General features: G+C 33.2%; 3 protein-coding genes and 1 pseudogene across 4 annotated transcripts; 2 read left to right on the top strand and 2 right to left on the bottom strand.

Annotated features, from left to right (window-relative positions):
* Positions 1 to 4,118: 4,118 nt before the first annotated feature.
* On the top strand, positions 4,119 to 7,578 carry LOC120166162 (probable serine/threonine-protein kinase WNK11). Of its 2 annotated transcripts, XM_039175524.1 has the most exons (4): positions 4,119 to 4,236; positions 5,881 to 6,105; positions 6,202 to 6,384; positions 7,126 to 7,578. In XM_039175524.1, exons 2-4 carry the CDS (start codon positions 5,881 to 5,883, stop codon positions 7,513 to 7,515), a joined length of 798 nt encoding a protein of 265 aa, XP_039031455.1. In that variant the 5' UTR covers positions 4,119 to 4,236; the 3' UTR covers positions 7,516 to 7,578. The 2 variants fall into 2 exon arrangements, with proteins under 2 accessions (XP_039031455.1, XP_039031454.1); XM_039175523.1 differs by having other exon boundaries at positions 5,881 to 6,384.
* Positions 7,579 to 10,199: 2,621 nt separating this feature from the next.
* LOC120165936 lies at positions 10,200 to 11,235 on the bottom strand (annotated as a pseudogene).
* A 2,649-nt stretch (positions 11,236 to 13,884) lies between these two features.
* LOC120166163 (heterogeneous nuclear ribonucleoprotein 1-like) lies at positions 13,885 to 16,273 on the top strand. Its single transcript, XM_039175525.1, has 4 exons — positions 13,885 to 13,973; positions 14,136 to 14,266; positions 14,496 to 14,720; positions 15,069 to 16,273. The coding sequence occupies exons 3-4, from the start codon at positions 14,502 to 14,504 to the stop codon at positions 16,137 to 16,139; spliced, it is 1,290 nt and encodes a 429-aa protein (XP_039031456.1). The 5' UTR covers positions 13,885 to 13,973; positions 14,136 to 14,266; positions 14,496 to 14,501; the 3' UTR covers positions 16,140 to 16,273.
* A 5,515-nt stretch (positions 16,274 to 21,788) lies between these two features.
* Positions 21,789 to 22,750, bottom strand: LOC120165939 (phosphatidylinositol transfer protein sfh5). The gene is made up of 2 exons (XM_039175368.1): positions 22,593 to 22,750; positions 21,789 to 22,500 (listed from the first exon to the last, which is right to left on the bottom strand). Exons 1-2 carry the CDS (start codon positions 22,605 to 22,607, stop codon positions 22,087 to 22,089), a joined length of 429 nt encoding a protein of 142 aa, XP_039031299.1. The 5' UTR covers positions 22,608 to 22,750; the 3' UTR covers positions 21,789 to 22,086.
* Between the last annotated feature and the right edge of the window lie 2,233 nt (positions 22,751 to 24,983).

Consider the following 24,983-nt stretch of genomic DNA (forward strand, 5'->3'; position numbering starts at 1 on the left):
AACTTGTTCTTTGCTAGCATGCTTTAGGAACTGTAAACTTTTCAATAATGTAACGGTCGTAGGATAGTCACTAAGCCATATGGTCCATTTTGAAATCCATGCATCATGGTTCATCAACACACACCCTATGGCCGATTCCTCCTTATGTGAAAACTTATGTAGACTTACTTCTAAGTTCTCTGATATTTTCATTTAATTGCTTACACCTACCAGAAGATATTTAGGGAGAAGAGTTCCATTTTTATCCCGTGAAATACTTGCCTGTAATTGTACAAAGACCTAAGCTCATCTTGGGTGTTTTGTGATCTTTTTCGGTCCCAATTGCCGGAGGCATAAGGCAAAGGATGCCTTGATGGGACTCGAAGTTCCAGAATCACAGCCAGGTTCTGATGCATGTAAGAAAATAGTAAGTAGCAAGTTCACAAAAAAAAAAAATCCAGCAGCTGCGGGAAGAATGCACCGCATTTCCCATGACGTTGAGATTCTGTTGGTGATTCAGGCACGGGAATATCATGAAATTAAAGATTTTTTTTCTTTTTTTTAATGTATCAAGTGGCTTTGTTTTGATCTGCAATCTTTTTCTTCACGGGTGTAGCCGGCTTTCCACCGTTAAGATTACAACTTTCTCATCTCTTCTTGCTCTGCTGTGTGTCCATCTAATATTGTTGAAGCTTTACCGTGGTATTTATTTGATACAGGTTTAATGTAAAAGTAAGTGCCTAAATATAAGTTAGAATTTTTTATTAAAATATGTGTCTAACATTTCTGAAGTTATACTTTTAGGTATATGTCGTTAAATTTAACCTTTAAGTAACACGTGTCAAGTTTATAAAAATTTAAAAAATTTATTTTAAAATAAAAATATAATTTATTTAAAAAAAACTAAATTCTTCTCAAATCTAAAAAAAGTCTAAACTCTAAAAACCCTAATTCCAAACTTCATGATACACGCCGACTGCCATCGATGTTGACTTGGTTGTCAATCTTTATCGCCAGTCACTTCGTCTAATCAAATTTCAACGAACAATGAGAGGATTTGTTGCTTGAATCGATGTAATCATCGTCGTTAGTCGGAATCAATAAATTGTTGCAATTGTTGCTTGAAGCATGGGCGTTCGGTCTTTGGGTGTTCGAGTGGTTGCACACCTTCAAATTTTTGGTCGATTGGCAGCGGTTGTGATGGTCGATGGTGCTGAGGGGATTAAAATTACTTGAATCGATGGAACTATCATCATTAGTCGGAATCAATAAGTTGATGCAATCATCGTTTGAAACATGGGGGTTTGGTCTTTGGGTGTTCGAGTGGTTGTGCACCTTTGAATTTTTTGGCCGATTGGCAACGGTTGTGACAGTTGGTGGTGTTGAGGGGAAATTAGGTTTTTTTGGGGTTTTGAGTTTTTTTATAATTTCAAAAAATTGGGTTTTAAAAAGAAAAATAATAATTTAAGTGTTTTTTAATATATATTTTTAAATTTATATGCTTAACACATTTCACTTAACGGTCGAATTTAACTATGGTCACAGTCCAAACGGTTAAAAGTGTAATATTTGAAAAGTTAGGCATCTTTTTTAACGAAAAAATTCTTCAATTACTTAAAATTAATTTTGTATAAATTGGGCATTTATTTTTACATTAAGCCATTGGTGTATAAAATTATAAACACAGCCATTACGTATAAATAGGAACGAACACAAGATTTTATATTACAGGAATAAATTTATAAAATTTTATGGTAAATTATGCATTTAGTACCTAAACTTTCAATTTTTTCAAAATCATATATAATGTTTAGTTTTTGTTTCATTTTAATACATCGTCGTTAAAAATTTAACGACGCTGTATATTTTTATGGGTAAATTAAATCATAGATTACTCAACTATCTTCTTACTCCTATTTTGGTACTAAAGTTTAAAAAATTTCAATTTAACTACTCAACTTTCAAATTGCTCCTATTTTCACTCTATTTTATTTTATTAATAATTTTTGTGATATGGCATTATTATTATTATATATAATTAAAAATAAAAAATAAATTTGAAGTCAGAGTGACTAAATTAGGAGTAATTTGAAAGTTAATTAATTAAATTAAAAAATTTAAACTTTAGTGACCAAAATATGAGTGAGAAGATAGTTAAGTGATGAATGATGCAATTTACCCATAAAAAAAGTGTCACATGAAAATCACCCGTTAATTTTTTTTACGACGAGACACTAAAACGAAACAATAATTAAACTTTACGCATGGTTTTGAAAAATTAAAAGCTTAGGTACAAAAACAAACTAAAAATAATAGTTTAAATACTAAATGCGAAATTTACCCAAAATTTTAGTATAGACAAATTTATAAAAATATAAAAGAGTAAAAATAGATTACCTACAAAATATAATATATATATATATATATATTTAAAATAGATGATAACTTAAAAATTTTAAGGGTAAATTACATTATTTCTCACTGAACTATATTCTCTCTCTTATTTTGCTCACCGTATTTTCATTTTATCTAATTTACTCATTGAACTTTTGAATTGCTCCTGTTTTGATCACTTCGAATTATTTTATTATTATTTTGATATGATATGATATTTTTTTTATTATTTAATATAAAGTAATTGAAAATATAAAATAAATGCATAAGGTGATCGGATGCCATCGTCAATCGCCGTAGATGGTGGTCGTTCAGTCTCAAATTTCATGGGTCGGTTCGTCTCGACCCCCGAATCCGAATTTGGTGTCGACTTGACTGAAACGTTTTGACTTCCTTACTTTTAATCTCTAATTCATAGACTTCTGAGCAAGTTTCGACAAAATGGAGGTCAAATTCGGACTTACATTGTCGAGGTAAAGCGACCTATGAAATTTGAGACTAAACAATCATCATTTATTACTGTCAATGGCGGTCTGCAGTGGTGTTCGACCATCTTATGCTTTTTATTTTAAATTATTTTATATTAAATAATAATAAAAGATGTCACATCATACAAAAATAATAATAAAATTATTTGAAATAATCAAAACATAAACTATTCAAAAGTTTAGTATATAAATTACAACAATTAAAAGTACTATGAGTAAAAATATGAGAGAGTGTATAATTTGAAATAGTATAATTTACCCAATTTTTAAATAAGTAATTTGGTCCATCCCCAGGGGCGGACCTGAGTGGTGCCCTTCCCTCAAAATTCTTCTCAAACAACAAGTTCATGTATAAATCCCTCAAAATTAATACAAATATCATCATTTAAAAGTGTCACCCCTAAAATTCTTGCAACCTCTAAATTTTTATCTTAGATCTGTCTCTGTCTATCGTATAAAAAAAATAGAAGCCCTGTCAAGCTACTGTCACTTCCTTCTTTTTCACCTCCATTGACTTCCCTTTTTTGAATTATTCACATGGTTAATATCTAGAATCATTTACCCCAATAACTTGAAAACTGGCCACCATGATTAATACACTAACCTCTTACAGTGTATTAATTAGTTGAATTTTAAATTTATCCTGTTCGATTATTGTTGTTAGTATCATTCATAATCTTTTTTTAACAATCAACTTTACATTTATACTTTACAAACAAAATTATTCAAACTCAAAATCTTTGATAATAATAATATTTCTCTTTATTACTAAGGTAGTTTGATTAGATCAAAGATATTTAGAATAGGTTCATGAAAGTTGATAAGGTAATGTCAAAACCCGAATAAGGGTGGGAGTAAGGAGAGAGGGATTGTCGCAGGAAATATAAGAAATATGATCTAATATACGGTTAAAAAATAACATGATCGGAAATATAATAAAATATTTAATAAAGTTGATTTAACGCTACTAAAAATATTAAATAATAATAATGTTATAGGTAAAAAATATAAATAAATATTTAAAAATTGAACAACCGATAAATTTAACTTATAGATAGTAGGGAAGGTTTTTGGTTCTCAGGAAGGGCATAACAGAAAAAGATTCGAAAAGCAGCCTGCTTCGGGATTTGGGGATATCTTTAGCCTAATACTCGATCCGTCCCCAACAAACCCCACGTGTTCCTTTTCCCCTTCCTTTTCGCCATTCAAACGTACCGTTGGCTGCATTTTAAAGTTATATTTGTGTAAAACGCGGCAACTATAAATACCTTCCTCAACTCCAACCTCGCAGCAAAGCTAAGCAAACTATTTTCTCCCAGCTCACTTGTTAATCCCAAGCAAACCTGCCTTCTCTTTTTTCGCTCTCTTGTCCAAGGTAACTTCTTTCTCTTTTTAACTTTAGGCACGCATTTCAAATATCTCTTTGTTAGGCATATTTGATCGATCGGGAAAAGAATGTACTGGAAATCATTAAGGATGCTTCCATGGCCTGGATCAGTAGTGGATGAACTCCTAAATCGCGATTTGAAACTATTTTAATCTTTGAGTTTTTTTTAAAATCTCTTTCGTTTTGTTTACTTTCTTACGTTTCTTGTTCATATTTTGAATTCCGTTTCCAACTTTGATTGCTTGATTTACTACTCTTTTGTTTCTCCGTTTGACTCTGCGTTCTTCGGTTTTGTTTTTTTTTCTCCTTTCTTTTAGTTTTCACTTTTTGATCATTTCTTCAATTCTTCTCTTTTTTATTCATTGTACTATGCATGCTTCTGTTGATGCCGTATGAATTTAGGTATAAATTAGGATGTTATCCTGCATAAAATCTTTAATTGCTTCAAAGTTCTGGATATTGAATTGAAGTAGTAATGCTATTTACTTAATTTCTTCTCTTCAAGCTCTAGTCATTATTTTCTTTTTCGTTTCCCGAATCATATTGATTTTGTAGTGCAGAAAATTTAATTGCTTATTTTTTTCCCTTTGTATACTTTTCTTTACCTGTTATCGAATGTATATTAGGTTCACTTCCTCTCTCTTTTTTAAACTTTAGGCATGCATCTCAAGTTCAGTATGTTTTTGCAAGTTAGGCTGCCGAATTTTTTTAATCAATCGAGAAAAAGAAACGAGTTGTAAATTACTAAAGATGCTTCCATGACCTGGATCAGTTGTGGATGTATGTCCTAAACCACGAATTGAAACTATTCTAACCTTTGAATTCTTGAATTTTGTTTACTTCCTTACGTTTCTTGTTTATATTTTTGACATCATTATTTTTTCTATAGATATATATAATTTTTGAATTCCGTTTCCAACTTTGATTGCTTGATTTGATTCTCTTTTGAATTGATAATCTTTCTTTCTCTATTTGACTATGCATTCTCATTTTTTTTATTGTTTTAATTTTTAGTATTTAATCGATTATTTCAATTTTTATTCATCATACCACGTATGCTTCTAATAACGCCTTGTTTAGGTTTATATTAGGATGTTATTTTGCATAAAATCTTTAATTGCTGCAAAATTCTTGATATCGAGTTGAAGTACTATATTGATACTATGGCTCGTTTATGAATTTCTTTTGTTCAAGCTCTAGTCGTTTTCTATTTTTCATTTTCTGAGTCATAATGATTTTGTGACCAAGACAATTTAATTGTTTATCTTTTACTAATATTTCGATAGAAGATTACTTTTCTTTCTGTTCATCCGTACGTTTTGATTCGACAATCTCAGTTCTGAATCAAAGTACAAATATCACCGCTTGGATACTTTATTATGGGCAGTGTCTTAATCTTCAACATTTCTCTGACAATCAACCATTGTTCCAGCTAATTATATTTATTGTTGCAGATTAGCACTCTCATCTTTATTTTACTACTAATATTGGATTTTGTTTCGATTTGATCCAGGTTTTTTCTCTCGTTATGTTTTGTCAAAGATTGGACTGTTCCTACAAAATTCTTTGTTTGGATACTAATTTTTGCAAGTATAATCTGTAAATGTTATCTCTTGTTTCTAATCTTTGAAGATGCCGGCTGCTAGTACCAATATGTCTGACCGAGAAGGAGAATCATTTGTTGAGGTTGATCCCTCCGGACGTTTTGGCCGCTATAATGATTTGCTTGGTGCTGGTGCAGTGAAGAAGGTTTACAGGGCATTTGATCAGGAGGAAGGTATAGAGGTGGCCTGGAATCAAGTGAAATTGGCAAACTTTAGCGAAGACCCTGGGCTTATTAACAGGCTTCAATCCGAGGTACAGTTGCTGAGAACTTTGAAAAACAAGTATATCATTGTTTGCTACAGTGTTTGGAGGGACGGAGAGCATAACACGCTAAATTTTATCACTGAGGTCTGCACGTCGGGAAACTTGAGAACTTACAGGAAGAAGCATCGCCGTGTGTCCATTAAGGCCTTGAAGAAGTGGTCAAAGCAGGTTCTCGAGGGGTTGGAATATCTTCATACACATGACCCTTGCATCATTCATAGAGATCTAAATTGCAGCAACATCTTCATCAACGGGAACATTGGCCAAGTATGTGGGTTTATTCTTTATTACTGTGTAAAACATGAGACATAATACCAGCGCTGTTACGTTATTTCCTTGTAACTTTATAGACGATTACTTAGGTGGCTAAGCTATTCTTATTTTTTGAATATATTTAGTAGCTGATGCAGCCTTTTGGCCCAATAATCTGATGTTAGATAAATGTAGTGGGTTCTTTGATAGCGAAAGGAAGTGTTGCAAACCAGTGAAATGAAATGTACTCATACACGGTGGATAGGAAGACTAGAATTAGACCCTCTGTGTAGTGTAGTGGTTAGTCAAGTGGAGAACAGGTTAAATAAACTAAGCGTGGCTGAGAATAAGGCTGAATGAAGGAATAGACTGAGAGAGCTCTAGATAAAGTTTGGGAGTGTTAAGCAGCTTGATGAGTCATCCATCGGTCACTTTGTTATGCTTTATATTTTAGGCTCTGGTTGTGAGAGGCAATGACAGATTAAATGCATGTAACATTGGATCCATATTGTTTCATCTGGTCATTTTAGGAAACCGAGGATTTTTCTTCATTTACTGTGGTTAACCATAGTAACTTTAAGCAACATACTTCGGATAAGAGCAACCAAACAACTAATATTCACATAATAACATTTGTTTTCCTGGAAGAAATTTAAAAAATTTGAAGTTCCTGTCTCCAGTATAGATCCAGAAGTTGTGAAGACATTTTGCAAGGAGAATAACTGCAAACTTGAATTGTTTTAATTATATCTGCAGGTGAAAATTGGGGACCTGGGATTTGCAGCAATAGTTGGGAGAAGCCATGCTGCACATTCCATAATAGGGACACCGGAATATATGGCACCGGAGCTGTACGAGGAAGATTACACTGAGATGGTCGACATATACTCTTTCGGAATGTGCTTGCTTGAGATGGTGACAATGGAGATACCTTATAGTGAATGTGATAGTGTTGCCAAAATATACAAGAAGGTCACCTCTGGCGTGAGACCCCGAGCCTTAAACACAGTGCCAGATCCAGAAGTGAAGGCATTTATCGAGAAATGCATAGCGCAACCAAGGGCAAGGCCTTCTGCTTCTGATCTTCTCAAGGACCCCTTCTTTTCTGACCTCAAAGATGATGAGATTGACTCAGTTTCCAATTGATGGCCTATTGAGTGAACTTTCCGCCTAGAATCTAGCGAGGAAAGCCATATGCCTTCTGCTAGTTTTAACTACTTTTCCAAAGGGTGAACAATGCCTAATAGTGCACTGCTTTCTTTAATGCCAGTTGATTCGTTGTTGTGGGTAACCAAGTACTATTTACACGCTGTTAAAAAATCCAATATTAACTACCTTTATAGCTGTAGTGATCTTGCATATGAATTGTCTAATGTCGTTTGGTGTAATAGTTTCAATGATTTCTTATATTTTGTAGGTTTAATAACAAGTACGGCTTTCATAGACCCAATTCCAAGGTGTGCCCCTCTAGTTTCTCTAGGGTTTACAAAACTAGCTTCAAATTGCATTTTATGTTCATTTTAGTTCATAAATTTCCAAAATCTTACAATTAAGCCATTAAGTCCTATTTTTATCCAATTTGGTCCCTCGTATTTTAAGTTTTAGTCAATTGTGTCCTCAAAGTTAAAATATGTCTGAAAATTGACCCGTTTAAACTAAAAAAAAATTAGCCCACGATTCAGGGTATAATAGTCATGTACTCTCTTCCAATATTTCTAAGAGTAAACTATAGAGTTTATAACTTTTGTTTCAATTTTACAAATGTATGGTCACTCAATTAAAAAATATATACAGTCATTTTCATTTAGTTTTAATTAAGATTTGGCCACTGAGACATTAGCTTCCGTGATTTGGATGACGTGACACGTAAATAAAAAGGTTTATTTTTAATTTGAACCCTTAAACTTCAGATAAATTATTAATCATGGGTCTTTTTGTAAATCCAAAATAATTGACGGATAAAATATCAATTTACCCTTTTTCCCTATGTTTTCTTCCCCAAACCTGTCTTCTCCGCCGCTTCCCTGCTACATCTTCAAACCACTGCTTCATCTCAGCCGGATGAGTCAGTGTGTCACTGAATACTTCCCTTTCTTATTACTTAAACTAACATATTGTACTGATTAACTTGAGATCTTTCATTGTCCTTGGACCGTTCTCCTTCTCTGCACAAAATTAAACAAATGTGATTACATGTTTGGAACAACTTTAACATGACAGTGTTGGAAAAATATTGTAGAACATCAGAACACTGGGGGAGAGTGCCAGAGCCCTATTTATGATATTCCTGGCGGGTTGACGACGATGCATGTTGTCGTCCAACATCCTTCAGAGAAGGTACAGTTATTATCTGTGGGGATCCAAAAATTATAATTTGAACTTTTTCATATGCAGTTTCGAATTAACTTTCTTTATCAAGCAGAAAAGAAGGCAACAAATCAAGCACAGCAGAATAAATGTGTCTGTGTCATATTGTAATCTACAGCTCGCGGAGAGGATGACGTCATTTTCAAGTGGTTTTCCGTCACTCTACTGTTCCTATTGCAGCTAACATAACATAACCCTTGGTTTTTAAACTAAGTTCCATCCAAAGTTTTTCTGCAGATGAGGAGTGCTTGAACTGGTATAGAAGATCAACTTTGGGGGGGGGTTCGATTGATGAAGTTGGACTTGCAGATTTTGTTCAATTTTTCTCGTTTCAAGTTATCGAATTGCAGATTTTGTCCAATTTCATCACACCAAATGCATTTTTGTGCGTTTCTGATTCGTCTTCCCTTTTACAATATCGCCTTTTATCTTCTAATCGAACTCATGTTGGTTGTCATACTTTTTAACCGATTATAAAGATTCATGTTCACCTTTTGCAAATGCTGCAAAATCTCATTTTTGCATTTCATTTCTATTAAACTGTAAAATCTCAAAGCAGGGTAACCAAAAATCTTTTTTTTTTGTCCCTAAGATTATAAACATGTTTACATAATTGTGATTACTTTTATACAATATCGAAATTCATTGAGTGGACCAATTCCGGATGAGATGAAGCAGTGGTGCGGCGGAGAGGGTAGGTTTGGGGGAGAAAACATAGGAAAACAAGAGTAAATTAATATTTTATCCCTAAACTGGGTTTAAGATGAAGCAGCGGTGCGGCGGAGAGGGTAGGTTTGGGGAAGAAAACATAGGAAAACAAGAGTAAATTAATATTTTATCCCTAAACTAGGTTTAAAAAAGAACCATGATTAGTAACTTATAAAAAATTTAAGGGTTCAAATAAAAATTAAATATTTTTACTAACATATCACATCATCTAATTCACACATCTTATGATTACATCTTAATTAAAACAAAACAAAAATTATCATATATTAACACGAATTAATTTACCCTAGTGGTTAATAATTGTTGTTTTTCTTACATGTTATTATTTTAAACATTAACGATTACAACTTGATGATTAAATGTTTATTATCAAATTGTTGAAAATTATTTAAAATATACGCTACTTTGTAAAATAATCATATATTATATTTTTTAAACATACGTTTGTAAAATTAAAACAAAAGTGATCAACATGATTTTCTTAAATGGACTTTGCCGCTAATTTTTATTTAAAAAATAATTCAAGAAACTACTAAATGGAAATAAAAGAAGAGAACTAGACTTTGTTGGTCATCGATACTTACAAGCCAAAGAAGTGCCAAGCACGATAGCTATGGCGGGAATAAGCAAGCGAAATTCGAAATTTATAGAAGAAGAAAAAAACAAGATCCACGAACGACCCATTAATTCCACACGAATCATGATTTAAAACAATAAATGATCCATAACTGCGATTAAAGTGCCAAAGTGGGTGCTTCAAGGCAAGATGATTGAGTGGTTTGATGATGAACTTTGGTTGATTCAACAACAGTCTTCGAGGCCTCAGCGACTGTTATCCCATTGATATAATGTTGTCGACAGAGGCATGTAAACATCCTCCCCTCCGATCAACTCCGTTTCGATCGCCGCCGTTTTCCTGAATGTGAAAAACGCCTTTTCCCCGCACTTTTCGCATCTCGCCGTTAACTTTGTTACGGTGTCCGCCAGCGGAATTATGTCCAGCACGGACCCAAAGCTCTTTCTGTTGATCAAATCTGAATTAGATTCAAAAAGTTTCGTGGATTACACAGAAACTCTGGGAATGCAGGATCATCACCTTAAATAATCCCCATCTAAGCCGGCTAAAATTACTGTTCTCCCATCAATGTCGGCGGCTTTGCAGCAGAAGTCATAGAGATCTTCGAAAAACTGTGCCTCGTCTATTCCGATCACATCAAGCTGCCAGAAAATAAAAACAAACCCAGAATTTTTTTAAAATAAAATTTTAAACAAACAAATGGTGTCTTTTTTTTTTATTGGGAAGAAAGCAGCGCTCGGGAATTCACCTTTTCATAAGCTTCTTCTCCTATTTCGTGCCGGAAAGACTTGAGATCCGGCAAAGCCCAACATTGGAATTTCACGCCGTCGTGAGATACCACTGAGTTATTAGCGTACCTGGTATCCTTGCTTGACTTTATCATTGCCACGTTTCTACAAATTCACTCCAAAAAAGAAATTAAAATTACTAGAAAAGTAAACGATGAGCCAAGGCTATAGAAACCCAACAGCGTTGAAGTAAGAAAGTACCGGCCACTGTTGCTTTCGGATTTGATCCGACGGAGGAGAGAAGTGGTCTTGCCGGCAAACATGGGGCCAATGAAGACGTGAATCTCGCCGGAAGCACGTTGTTGGTGGAAGGATCCCGAAAGATCTTTCCCGTTTAGAGCAATGGAAGGCTTAAAAGAGGCCATCGTATTCGCTAAACTTGGAGAAAAACAGGGATCAAATTCTGTATTTTTTTTGGAGGGTGATTTGGATTTTTGGAGGGAAGGAGAATTGCCAAGAAGGTGGATACATCATTATTGATGTTATATACACATTTTCCTATACTCTTACGAGATACGATAAATCTCACCAAGAATGCTGGAAATAATCGTATCGGGGTGGTTCCTCTAATCTAAATGACCCATTTCCCTAAACTCGACAATCCAAAAATATCAATATCATCGACGATGGATTCCCTTTTTAGTGAGGATGAATACTTGTCTATTATGTTATTTAAATTTTCTTTAGATAATTAATTATTTTATTAATCGTGTTCGTTTTAAAACTTTATTTATGTTTATCTCATACGAAAAAATTTATATCACCAATATATATTTATATCCGTGTTTAAAAATACTTTCTGAACTATTACTAATGTCATCCAAATTTTATAAACTCCTATGTGATACACGTAGTGATGTATCAATATGACCTTTGATCGAGAACATAACACAGTTGATTCTTAGGGTGAATTTGATTCACGGAATGTAAGATTACCGGCGAGAATATGATTACCGGCTGGAATAAGATTACTGTGAATGTTGCATTTTTATGTTTGGTTGGTTTAGCAGGAATGTAAGATTACAGTGTTTGGTTAAAAGAATAAAATATTATTTGAATGTTTATTTTATCAAATTGTCCTTATTATATATTTATTTGTTTAATAAGTTAAATTCTACTATAATTAATTTTTATATATATATATTTTTTAAAATTTCATATTCATAAAATTTATATAATTTTTTTTTTATAAAATTGAAAAGATAAATAGGTTTAATGAAAGGGTAAAATTTTATTTTAACCCTTAAACTTCATATAAAATTCTAATTATGATTTTTTTTTTGTAAATCTAAAATAGTTTAATGATAAATTTGCAATTTAACATTTGTAGAATTTTTTTACTCAACGACAGAAGAATGATATTTTTGGAAACAAAATTAAGGGCATTTTAGTCCAAAACGTCGAGAATGTAATAATATATGAGGGAATCACATTCCCGATAAATAAGCCCCCAAAATACTACTGTTGAAAATAAATAATTACCGGGATTAAGAAAGTTTACAATCCAAACGGGAGAATAGAATGTAATCCAAGATTACCTGAACCAAACGCCCCCTTAAGATAAATCGATAATTCCGTACAATTTAAATCGCTAAAATTTACTCGGCTGATACCATACATACGGTGTAAAATCCAAAGTGGGGAGGGACTAACCTTCATATTGAAATCTAGTCTAAAACAAAAAATTGAATACGTTGCACCCATTTCCCGATTGAAAGTAGGAAGGTAAATACATTATAAAACTATAACGTAAATTAAATGGCAAAAGAAAATATTATTTTTTTAAATATTCAGAATCAAGTAGATGTATATATAGAGTACGTATATATTGTGAGTAAACTAAAAAAATTTAAATAAATATTATATCGTAATCAAATCAAATTATTCAAAAATAAATAAATGTATTATAATACATTAAGTTTATGAAATTTTAATTGCATGCACTAATACGATGTCACGTAGGGATGGGCATGAGACCTGAACCCGACGAGATTCGGGTCGGATCAGGTTCAGTTTTAGGGTGAAAAATACTCAACCCGACCCAAAAAATTTATAACTTTACCTTATATATTTAGAAATAATTACAACAATATGCATCTATATATTTATTTTTTTTCAATTAAGTAACGTTTATTGAATAAAAATAATATTTTTATTATTTCGGGTCGAGTCGAATTTTTAAGTTATATATCGAGTCGGGTGAAATATTATTTTGATCGGGTTAAATCTCGAGTGAAAAATTCCTTATTCTTAAGTCAGGTCGGGTGGACCAAAAAATCCAACCCAACTCGACCCCATCCTTATCCCTAATGTCACCTAATATATAAGGTTAAAAATAAAATAATTAAAAGGAGAATACTAGTATAATATAAGACCAAATCATACATCAAACTTAAAATACTTAAATATATTAGGTGCTGATTTATAATAAAACAGTCATACTAAGGACCGATTCAGACACCAAAATTAGAGTCAACCAAGAAGATCAACGGTCTCTACTGAATCATAAATCGTAATAGAAAAACATATAGTGAAAACCAGAGCGTTGGATTCAATTAGCCCCACACGATAACTCATTCCTCGGTGGTATTGGAACATTAATGCAGCATCAAGGCGTATGAAGACGCGGCGTGGGGTAAATTATCACCAAAGTATAAAAGCAAATCTCATCCTACCAAATTTACTAGATCAAATAACTCTTTTTTTTTGCTTTCCACTGAAAAAACATTTTAATTTTTACTTTTTTCAGTAAAAAATGAAACTTGTACAAAATTTGTAAAAATATAAAAAAAGGAAAAGAAAATCAAGCTGCGTTCAGATACTTCCTCTATATATATCATCGTCACAAGAATCATTGTAAAGCTTCTTCTTTTTTCCTTTTTTTATTTGTTGCATTTATTGAATATAATTTTATATAAATACTAAATTTTAATATTGTGTTGCAAATTAAAAAAAAGATTTTTAGATTTTCTTGTAAGAAAGAAGAGCGTTGTCGGGAAAAAATATCTTTATTGTTTAAAGTGGAGAGGGAAATAGAAGGGAAGAAAGAGGATGCGATTGACCTCTCGTATTCTTATTCTAATTGTGCATCCCCTTGGATCTTAGATATCCGCAAGATTTGGTACTTGGGTTTCATTTGATTGGTGGGTTTGTAGTCGTTTTTGACGAGTCTGTATTTGGATTTCTGATCTTCCGCTTGAGTTTCCGATATATATTTACAGCTATAATATCGAGCTTCCGATTGATCATCAATCTGCCTATTTTATTTTGTTTTGCTTGTTTTCCTTCTCATTTCTGGATTCCAGGTGAAGTTAAATTCTGGATTGGTCGGTTGATTGATCGTGGAAGGATCTGTTTATTTCTACATTTTGAACCAGAGAGAAAATTTTCATTCTGTATTCAAATTACGCTTTCGTTGTTAATGTTAAAATAAAAGGTATCGAATTGTATCTGCATTATCCTGATTTGGATTGCTTTATTTAAAAAAAAACGCAATTTTGTTTCTATTCTATTGGTTTTTGATTGGTCGTTGTTGTTGCAATGGAATTTTTTATGGCTTGCATCCAATTATGAATTTGGCTTTTTATGTTAAGAGTTGGCATTTGATTTCCATTAGCGGATACTTTGGACTTTGTGATGACAGAACGAGTTTTTCTGTATTGTAGAAAAGGATGTCTGGGAATGGTAAGCTATTTATTGGTGGTATATCTTGGGACACCAATGAAGAGCGTCTCAAGGAGTATTTCAGTAGTTTCGGCGAAGTGGTAGAGGCAGTGATCATGAAGGATCGGACCACAGGACATGCACGTGGTTTTGGTTTCATTGTTTTCTCTGACCCAGCTGTTGCCGAGAGAGTCATCTTGGAGAAACACAATATAGATGGCAGGATGGTAAGTGGCTGATCTTTAAGCCCTACTTTATAGATTAATGTTGAGCAATGTACTATTCATTGATGCTAGTAGCTTACTGAAGCAAGAAATGTAGATTCAATTGCTTTTCGGAGTTATGAACCCAATATTGTAATTGCAGGAATTCGTAAAATTCCAGTTCTGAGTCCAACTAAATTTCAAAATTGTGCCAAGAGTAATTGTGCTTCCTCTTTTCTTTTTTAATATTTTTCTTTGCAATTGGTATTGGTTATGTTTTTCATTCTCTTAATTTAGTATAATTACTTTATTGTGCAGAAACAGTTTGTGATATTTAAGATCTATTTTCATCATTGACTTACGTGTGCGCAGGTGGAGGCAAAAAAGGCAGTTCCTAGGGATGATCAGAACATTATCAGTAGAAGCACTAGTAGCATCCACGGTTCACCTGGTCCAGGACGCACAAGAAAGATTTTTGTAGGTGGTTTAGCATCTACAGTCACAGAGAGCGACTTTAAGAAGTACTTTGATCAGTTTGGGAATATCACAGATGTTGTAGTGATGTATGATCACAACACCCAAAGGCCTAGAGGTTTCGGATTTATCACTTATGATTCAGAAGAGGCAGTGGTCAAGGTCTTGCTAAAAAATTTCCATGAACTGAATGGTAAAATGGTTGAGGTTAAACGAGCTGTTCCCAAAGAGTTATCTCCTAGCCCACATCATAGCCCTCTTGGTGGATATAACAATGGTTTGAATAGGGTTAACAACTTCCTTAATGGCTACACTCAGGGATATACTCCAAGCAATGTTGGTGGCTATGGACTTAGGATGGATGGTAGATTTAGTCCAGTGGAAGGCGGTCGAAGTGGGTTGCCTCCCTTTGGTTCTGGTTATGGAATGGGCATGAACTTTGAGCCAGGCTTGAACCCAAGTTTTGCAAATAGTGCAAATTTTAGTGGTAATATGAACTATGGACGGGGATTTAGCCCTTATTATGTCGGTAATGCAAATAGGTTTGGTAGTCCTATTGGGTTTGATGGGACTACTGGAGGTAATACTTCCTTTTTCAGCTCAGTGACCCGAAATCTTTGGGGAAATGGGGGGCTCAATTATAACACAAATGCTCCTAGTTCTGGTGCATATATGGGATCTGGAAGTGGTGGTATGGGAGGAAATTCCTTCGGAATTAGTGGAATTAATTGGGGTTCTTCTGCAATTTCCAATCAGGTTGGAGGGAATAATGTTTCTAGCAATAGTGTGAATTTTGCCTATGGAAGTGGTGATAACAGCTTTGGGTTGGGGACAGCAGGGTATGGGAGAAACAGTATGACCAATGTGGCTCCAACATCATCATATCCAGCGTCAAATGGTGGTTATGATGGAGCCTTTGCAGATTTTTATGGTGGTGCTTCAGTTTATGGGGATACCACTGGGCGATAATCAACATCTGAGCAAGATGGTTCTGGTTCCTTTGGTTATGTACTTGGTAGTGCCACTTCTGATGTTTCGGGTAAAAGTTCTCCTGGTTATGTTGGTGGTTACACGTTAATAAGAGACAATCAAATAGAGGTAAGACTTCTTACTTAGAACCTAAAATCTCAATGTAAATGATTTTCTGCTTGAGAAAATTCTGTTAAATGTTTTTATGAGTTCATATTGATGTTCATAGGAGTTTAGTAGCACAATCATTTTTTAGTGTTGTAGAAGTGTAACGAAGGAAAAACCTTCAACTTTCATATGACGCTGCCGGCTATTTTGTGGGCCAGGTCTTAAATTTTGCTACACATTCCTCTTAGTGATATGATCCTTCATTTCCTAATAGCTGCAGGACATGCCTGCTAGTTTGAGAAGAATTATGTCTGTCAAGATTAATTGGCAACTTTTCGATATAATGTCACGTGATTCTTTTATTAACTACATGTGATTTATGAAATGCGTACTTTATTTACATTTGACAGTTTCTGTAACATTTCTGTAATTGGTTGTATAATTTCTCATAAAATGGAACAAGAGAAAAGTAGATAATGAAGTCTTCTGTTGAGTCATTAATGCTACAAAAATTTAAGGTACGATATTAATGTGTTCTATGAAAATTATTATTGACTTTAACAAAGATACATGTCATAAAGCAACAATAGCACAAACAAACTAAAACATTTTTCATCTATCTTATTGTTTGGCTCTTCTGTTTTTAATGTGTTTGTCCTCATACAAGTTGAATAGGTTATTTTCTAGGCCTAGTATTACGTGAAGTGATCAAGCATTCATTCCTTGATTTGTCTTCAGTCTTATTAAAGTTTAAAGCATAGTTTTGATTTTCTAACCTCTTCACTAGACATATCAGTTTGACTTCTTCTTGAGCATCTTAAGTTTTGGTATGTTCCAAGTGGAAGTTCCATATGGCCATGCAAGCTTGACTGATTCAAATACAACACCTAAACCTCTTAGATGGCACACTGCTATAGTGCATATGCCAATTTATGTTTTTAGACGAGCATTCGGTAGTGAGCATGCTATGAATTTTAGTTCAACACTTGTTCAGGTCTTGCATAACCATCATGAAAGAAAAATGTAACATTCTAATCAGTCTATGCAGACCGATACACATACTTAAGATTCCTCGAAAACTGATTGCAAGAGTTGTAAGTTTTTGTCAGGCATTTTTCATGGCACCAAATCTTATCTTTAATGTTATGTTGAACATGATTGTCTTGAAAAATTACTTTGCTCTTCTAAACTTTCCCATCCTCTGTACTACGTCACCCAAGTGGTATTTTCTTATTTTCTTCTTGTGGTGTATACAGAGTCGGATTCTTTTTTACCTAGAGAATTTGGTGTGTCTTATAAGGACATATTTCTTCTGCCCAGCCTTCTATACTTTAGCTTTTAGTCTTTCGATTTCGACTTGTTTTTGCGCTCTCTTGTTTTTTCCTCAACTTTATTTGTCCTTTCACGTTAACTAGATTTGGTGGTCTAATGCCTACTTAACAATTTTTCCTCTTGATCATGGTGTTATTGGGTTTCTAAGCCTAAAGTTGATGAAGTGCTTAGATCAGAAGGATGTCTGAAGGTAAATGGAAAACAAAAATGAGATGAATTTGGGCCTTGCACTGGTGTAGTTTTGCATTGTATTTACCGAAATGACATGGATAATGAACATCGAACGATTTTCTCTCGATATTAACAGAGGACTAACCACATCACTCTATTTTCCTGACTTGTTATTGGTTTCTACTCCTTTGTAGATGTGAAACCCGTAATTTGCTATGAGATGCTGTAGTCAATTAGAATTTTCTTTTCTTGGTTTATTTGAGTTTGTGTTTCAGTCAGATTGTACCTGAGGTTCTTGTTGATTTTACTAGTGTGAAACATTGAAAGGGATGCCCATCTAGGGCCCCTCTGAATAAGTTACTACATGTTCTGATTCTTTCTACATTCACACTTGTCTAAATCATTGCTTCTTTAGCAAATGTTTCTTGCATTTACTCGATAGAAATATTATCCGACCGATCTTCGCTTTGCTTCCGAGTCCAAAAAAGGATCAGAAATTCAGATTCTTTATGAATATTTACCGACATTCCTTAGGTTATGCAGTCATCGTCCTCGACATTTTGGAGGCCTGATGAAAAATGGAAAAGGATTTACATTGGCTTTCTTTCTCATGTTTATGGGAAGCCCTCAGGAGGTGGAGTTTTCCCACATAGATATTAAAATTTCAAAACACAATTTTTGAACACATACCAATAACTTGAATATTAGTATTTAAAAATAATTATGAAAAGGACAACAAGCTTGTATTTATGATTAAATGGCGTCTAACCTAGTCATATATCAAGTTACCTCATGTAGTATTTTTTATATTTATTTTTAATTACTTAAATTCAAATTTTAATATTTATAAAAAAAATATTTTATAAATATATGTTGTACAAGTGTGACAAATACTGATTGCTATTTCATCATCCACATGACAAGCACAATTCAATAGACCATTTTGTTATCATAACCATATTCATGCATCGTTTTATTATTTTAGGATTGGTTTTGGCTTTTATTACCATTTTTTTTTTGTTTCTTTCCTGCTACAGCCATGCATATTATAATTCAACCATACATACTTGCATATGCAAGTTGCTGATAAAATGAAAATAAAGAGAAATAACACTGAGTGGAACCGAGGATGATGGGTCTCCATCAAGGGATATAAATACATGAAATTAATTCTCATACTTCTTAAACTCCAAAATTGGGTAATCATAAATAAAAGTTTTTTTTTCTTTTTACGTATAAAAATTGTACCTAATATAAGAGGAGACATACCCTTGTACCTAATGTATTTACTTGTTGTTTGCTTATAAAAAAAATGAAAATATCTAAGGGAAAATACTAGGGGATTGGATCCAAACTTCTAATGGTTGTTATGATTCTTGATGATACGATGGAGTTAGGCAATAATTGGGACATCAACTCAAACTCAACACCAATCGAATAAAAGATCTTCTGGGACTGAACTTTGTCTCTAAGCATGCATTTGGCATCTCTCTTTTCTATTCGAGGAATTCGTATGCTCTCCATCGAACTGTAAAGGAAGAATAATTTCATTGTCTTGGTCATCAATTCGAAAAATAATAATTTATTATTATAAAAAAGAAGAAGAATTTCTGAATGGAAAGCTGTACATACAATGCAGGCAGCCATGTCGGCCTTGAACCAGACCCCGCAGGCCACGCTTATAGAAAAATAAGTGATAAACACCACCACTAACTTAGCCATTATCAATATCTCATTTCCAAAAAGCTGGTCTTCCATTATTTCCTTAAATTAACCGAACCTCTCGTATTACCAATCCCCAGAAGAGAAGAAGGAAAAGAAAATGTGGCGTATAATCGTGGCTTTGCGACGGAATCTGAGGAACATGAAGAAGAGTCCCCGAGTAGCTGATGACATCGTTCAAGGGTTTTATTTTATCATTAGTAACCGTCAAGAATCATCCATGAGTAAATAATTATGGAATATATATTTATATCTAAAAATACTTTTAGTTACCGTAAAATTAATGTTAAACGGATAAAAAAAATGGAAAATAAATTATGGTGAAATCGGTGGTTTCAAACCAACCGCAAAAGCTAGGGTTTCTAACTTTTTTATTTTCGACTTTGCGTTTGAAATCAAATTATAATTTTGCCCATACTAATGCATGGGCTCCACTCAAATATGTATTTTCATTTCATTTTAATCCTTTAAAAAATAATTTATTATTTTTAATAATTTATTTTATTCATATAAAATAAACAAAATTTATGATTTATATATTAAAATATTAATAGTTAGTTATATAAATATATTTTATTATAATTATATCTTTTATTTGTATTTTTTATAAATGAAAGAAGTTGAGACAGTTTCACCAACATGAATTTATTGGGAAAAAAAGTTGGGTATTTGCAAGTATAGAATAAAATAGCCTGAGCTGGTTAATAAGCTATTCCCTGAGGCTGCTATTGTGAATAAGCTCATAGATGAGACTTACAATAGAGCTGGGTACAAGGATGACCAAAGGGGCAGTCGGTCGGTACTAAAATTTATAACTTCGCATCTTTTAAAATTTTTAATATAATTTATTAAGCTTACATCTCTCGACTTAAATTCTTACATCCGTCCCTACTGTCATAGATTTTGTAACCAGAGCTGCCTGATCCGACGAAATATATGCCAAGAGGTGAAAACATATATGATCAACGACTCCAAGGCTAGGATGAGTTCCAGAATGCAACTCGAAGTCCATGGTTTCCAAAGCAGGCTCAACAATGGCAAACAGTGTCTTTTAAAGGACATGAATCTTGATATGCTTTTGGATTCAATCCGGCCGTAGACAATTATATATGCAACCAGCTACAGACACATAATTTATGTTAAGGATGAACATTTAAATTTTAAAAAAGACGAATTTATATATAACTTTAGATGGGTAAAACATATTATTAGTAAAAAAATATATCTAAAATATATACCATACTTGTACCCAACTCTATTTAATGTAAATCATATCTATGGGCTTATTCACGATGGCAGCCTGAGGGAATAGCTTGGCAGCCCTTTCAATCGGTTCCAAATGATGGAGTCAGAATTGATTATTAATTCGTGAAAAAGCTTTGTTGAAGAAATCAAACAAAGAGAAATACAGGACATAGATAGAGGCCCAGAAAACCCCACCGAAATGAGCCGAATTTCGAAAGAAAAACTTACTACATTAATGTGACCCACATTTTTTAAATCAAAATGGGTTCTGATCTTAACATGAGGAAGGTGAGTGGATGAAGAAACAAGGTGTGGACCAAATTGATAAAAGTAAAACTAATTTGGTTTAGGATTGAAATGATTGAATGAAGAAGCAATGAAATCAATTTATTAGTATTATATGAGTTCTTGTGTAAAGAATACCTCCTTACCACTTAATTATTGTTCTTTTCATTTTGACTGTCGATCTTTCAATCATACCACCTAATTATTTAATTATTGTCAATCAAATCATGTGTCATTAACATTCAACAGAAGAAGTCACGTGGATGTTAACATAATTGGTAGAATTATACAATTAGTCTTCATTACTTACACTGTCTATCAGTTTAGTCATAATTTTACATTAATTCAATAAATTTATCCCCTAATCATATGGTGACACATGCTATCAATGACATTTTCATAGAAAAATATTAAACTTATTTTGTAGAAAAAATTTGACGATGATGTTAACATTCTATCATAAAATAATGTAATGTTATGATTGGAAAAAATAAAACATCCCACAACAGCAGTTATGTTATTTATTTTAAGGACGGTCAATGAGTTATCAAAACATAAAATTAGAGGGTTTTGGGAAAAAAATAGTTGGATGAAAAATAGAACTAAAGTAATAGTTGTGTGACTAAATATGTAATTTACCCCTTTTTAATATTTACATGAATTTAAATCAAGTCGGCAACAGATCACTGTCACGCACGTTTGTACGAGATCAGTTGATTTTGTGATTCTTCGAACAGAACTTAAACTCAGAATTCAGGTAGCAATCGATTCGACAGGGGACAAATGTAGAACAAACGGACTACGATTTATTACATTATTATCATCAAAGGCAACATGCAAACTGCGCCTTCAATGAAAACATGCAAAAGCAAAACACACTTAAATTAAAATTAACAACATGCTTGGAAACCATAAAAAATGCCCCCCAAATGCCTACTCATGTGGTTTAGCCAATTGGCAAGCTATGATTGGCGGGTCATTTCCATGGTCCCAAGCCTCTTCCTCCATAATACTACTACATGCTTATTCAGCTATACAGAAACTAATCGACTCCACGTGCAACTTGTAGCTAACGGTAACCTTATTACTCAGTCTTCTCAGCTTCAGTTACAGCTGGTTTTTCTTCTTCCTTGGCAACTTCCTCTTTGGGTTCTTCCACCGGGGCGGCTTCGGTAGAGCCTGTAGTTTCTTTGGTTTCTTCAACGGCTGGCTCAGTAGTCTCCTCGGCAACTGGCTCGGGTACTGTTTCCTGAGGAGCTTCTTCTTCTTTTTTCTCAACTTCTGGCTCCTCGGTCACAGCCTTGGACTCCTCCTCTTCAACCACCTGTTTGGGTTCAACTTCAGCCGGGGCATCGGCTTCAGGTTCTTCAGATGCTGTCTCCTTTGGTTCTTCTTCAGCAACAGAAGCTACATTGACTACCTCAGCTGTTGTAGTTTCTTCAACCTTGATCGGTTCTTCAGTTTTCTCCTCATGGAGTGCAGTTTGAACGGATGCAACCTACACAATCAAATATCAACATATAAACCAACATCTTATATGACAAGTTAATGGTATATTTAACAAGTAATCAATATAGAGGAATCCAATACCTCTGCAGTAGCCATAGAATTCCCAAGGAAATTTAATCAGAAACTGAACCACAAATAGACTGTGAAGAAACAGGAAGATGGTTAAAGGCAAATAGAGAAGAGAATGGTTTGTGTTAATGCATAGATGATCAAGAGAGAGTGGCTTATATAGATGTGTATTAGGGCGAACAAGTTGATGAGATGAGGGAGAAGGGTAGAGGGTGCCATTGAAGAATCTTGGGATTTGACACCTCATCTCTCTGATTACAAGTTGAAAATTAGCATGTTTGGCCATCTCTCTTAGAGATGGGGCTAAACCAATATTTAATCTAAAACATTTGTTGATGAACTTTTGATTGGAAAGGTTAAATAATAGAGGTCTTTTCTCGTTGGTATTGTGAAAGTGTGCTTTGTGATGTCGGCCTTGGAGGTGACCTCATATCATCCTTTCACGTTCTTAGTGCTTCACTATTCATTTACCCTATGTTAAATCTGGCAACGTAAATATCTAGTATACCCATAATCCCAGCAAGGTAATTTTGAGTAATATTTTTATTTGGTAAACTACACCGGATACCATTCAACTTTAGACGTTGTATTGTTTATACTATTAGACTTTTAATTTTTTAAATTATATTATTAAACTTTGAGTTTAACTTCAATTATAGCATTAGATCGTTAAAATTCAAACGGTGAGTTAACGTGGGCAAAACAATATCATTTTGGCAACAACTATTGATGCCCAAAACGATATAGCATGTCAGATTTTTAGATGGGTTTTTGTCAATTTTGAGTGGATTTCATGGAAAACTAATTTTTTTGAGAAGAAAGGGGAGTCAAATGGAAAAATCAATCTTGCCTAAAAAGACGATCAGTGACAAGCGAAGATTAGCTGTCAACAAGGTCCGAAAAAGTGTTGTGCCAAAACATGAAACTGTTTAATATTTAGTGACAAAATTGAAACACCTTCAAAGTTCAGTGTCTAAAACTACATCATTTTAGTTATTAATAATCATCACTAAAACATCATTTGTCAGTGGCTTCACAATGATCGAAAGATTTATCAAAATCATTGTATAGTTAAAATTTATCAGTCTAATGACATAATTAAAATCATAACTAAAATTTAGTGTCATAATTAAAAAGATTAAAAATTAAAAACTCAATTATACATATTATATATAATTTAAAAGTTAATAATATGTTACTTATTTATTTATCACTACTCGTTAATCAGAGTAGACCCATTTTATATTTTTAATTAATTTAGGGTGTTTATAAGTGATTATATATATATTTTAAAAATTATTAATTATATGATAATAAATATTCAAATATCCCGTAATCTATACTGTCTATAATAATGATTTTATATTTAGCTGAGTTAGATGGTTGGTAATTTAATGCCGGCCAATAATTCTGAAAAAAGCAGGGGTGCTGGTGTGGAAAGGTAGACCGACCATTGTCCCCCACGGCCCCACTCATTCAAAAAGATGAAACCAATGGTTGTAATTATAATATATTGATTTATTTGAAAGAAACTGACCATGACCATGTGCTTTTGTTATGGGTTAAATTGTCCAAAAGTGGAAAACCTTTCCGCATTCGATAGCATCACAATGGACCCCCCTCATTTAGGACAATTGGTTGATACTGCTGCTAAGTCACGCTTGAGTTTCTGTCCACTAGACTGCTCTTTCCTCTGATGCCAACTTGGCTGGCTGAGTTGCAATACTTATATACAAATTTAATTTGAAGTGATACAATTTTACGATATAATATATAAAAATAAATAAATTCTCAGATAATAAACATCCAAACAATCTCATACATACTGTACTTGAAATTACATAATTCATGCTAAGTAAACAATGTTGGATACAGATATTACGAAAATAAATTTATGTACCATAAATTGTCAAATCATAGACTCGCACCGCCCCTCTAATGGGGTTGGCTGGTGTCTCCTTTTAGGTTCAAGGCTTTTAACTTTACCCCCATCTTCAGTTGAAAAAAAGAAGAAGAGAAACAAGGTTATTAATTACTTAAGCTAATGCGATTATAAAATAGTAATTTTTTTTTAAATTCTTAATTATTTAAAATTAAATGTAATAATGATTCTTTTAATCACTGAGGTAAATTGGTTCATGCATTAATTATATATATTTTTGAAATATTGTCTGAGGGTAAAAGTTTATTTTTTGTAATAAATAGATAATATATTTTTACTTTTTATATTTATTTTATAAAAATGACTTGAAAAAACTAATTTTATATTTAATAAAAGAAATAAATTTTCTTCTCGGGATTTCTTTTTACATTATTTTGAAAACAAACTCCTTGTTAACATAAAGATTAAAATGATTGCGGTTATTGGAACGTGGATCCGAAGCGAAAATTTTCGTTTAAGAG

Source organism: Hibiscus syriacus, unplaced genomic scaffold (assembly GCF_006381635.1).
Source record: "Hibiscus syriacus cultivar Baekdansim isolate YM2019G1 unplaced genomic scaffold, ASM638163v2 tig00111621_pilon, whole genome shotgun sequence".
NCBI lineage: Eukaryota > Viridiplantae > Streptophyta > Magnoliopsida > Malvales > Malvaceae > Hibiscus > Hibiscus syriacus.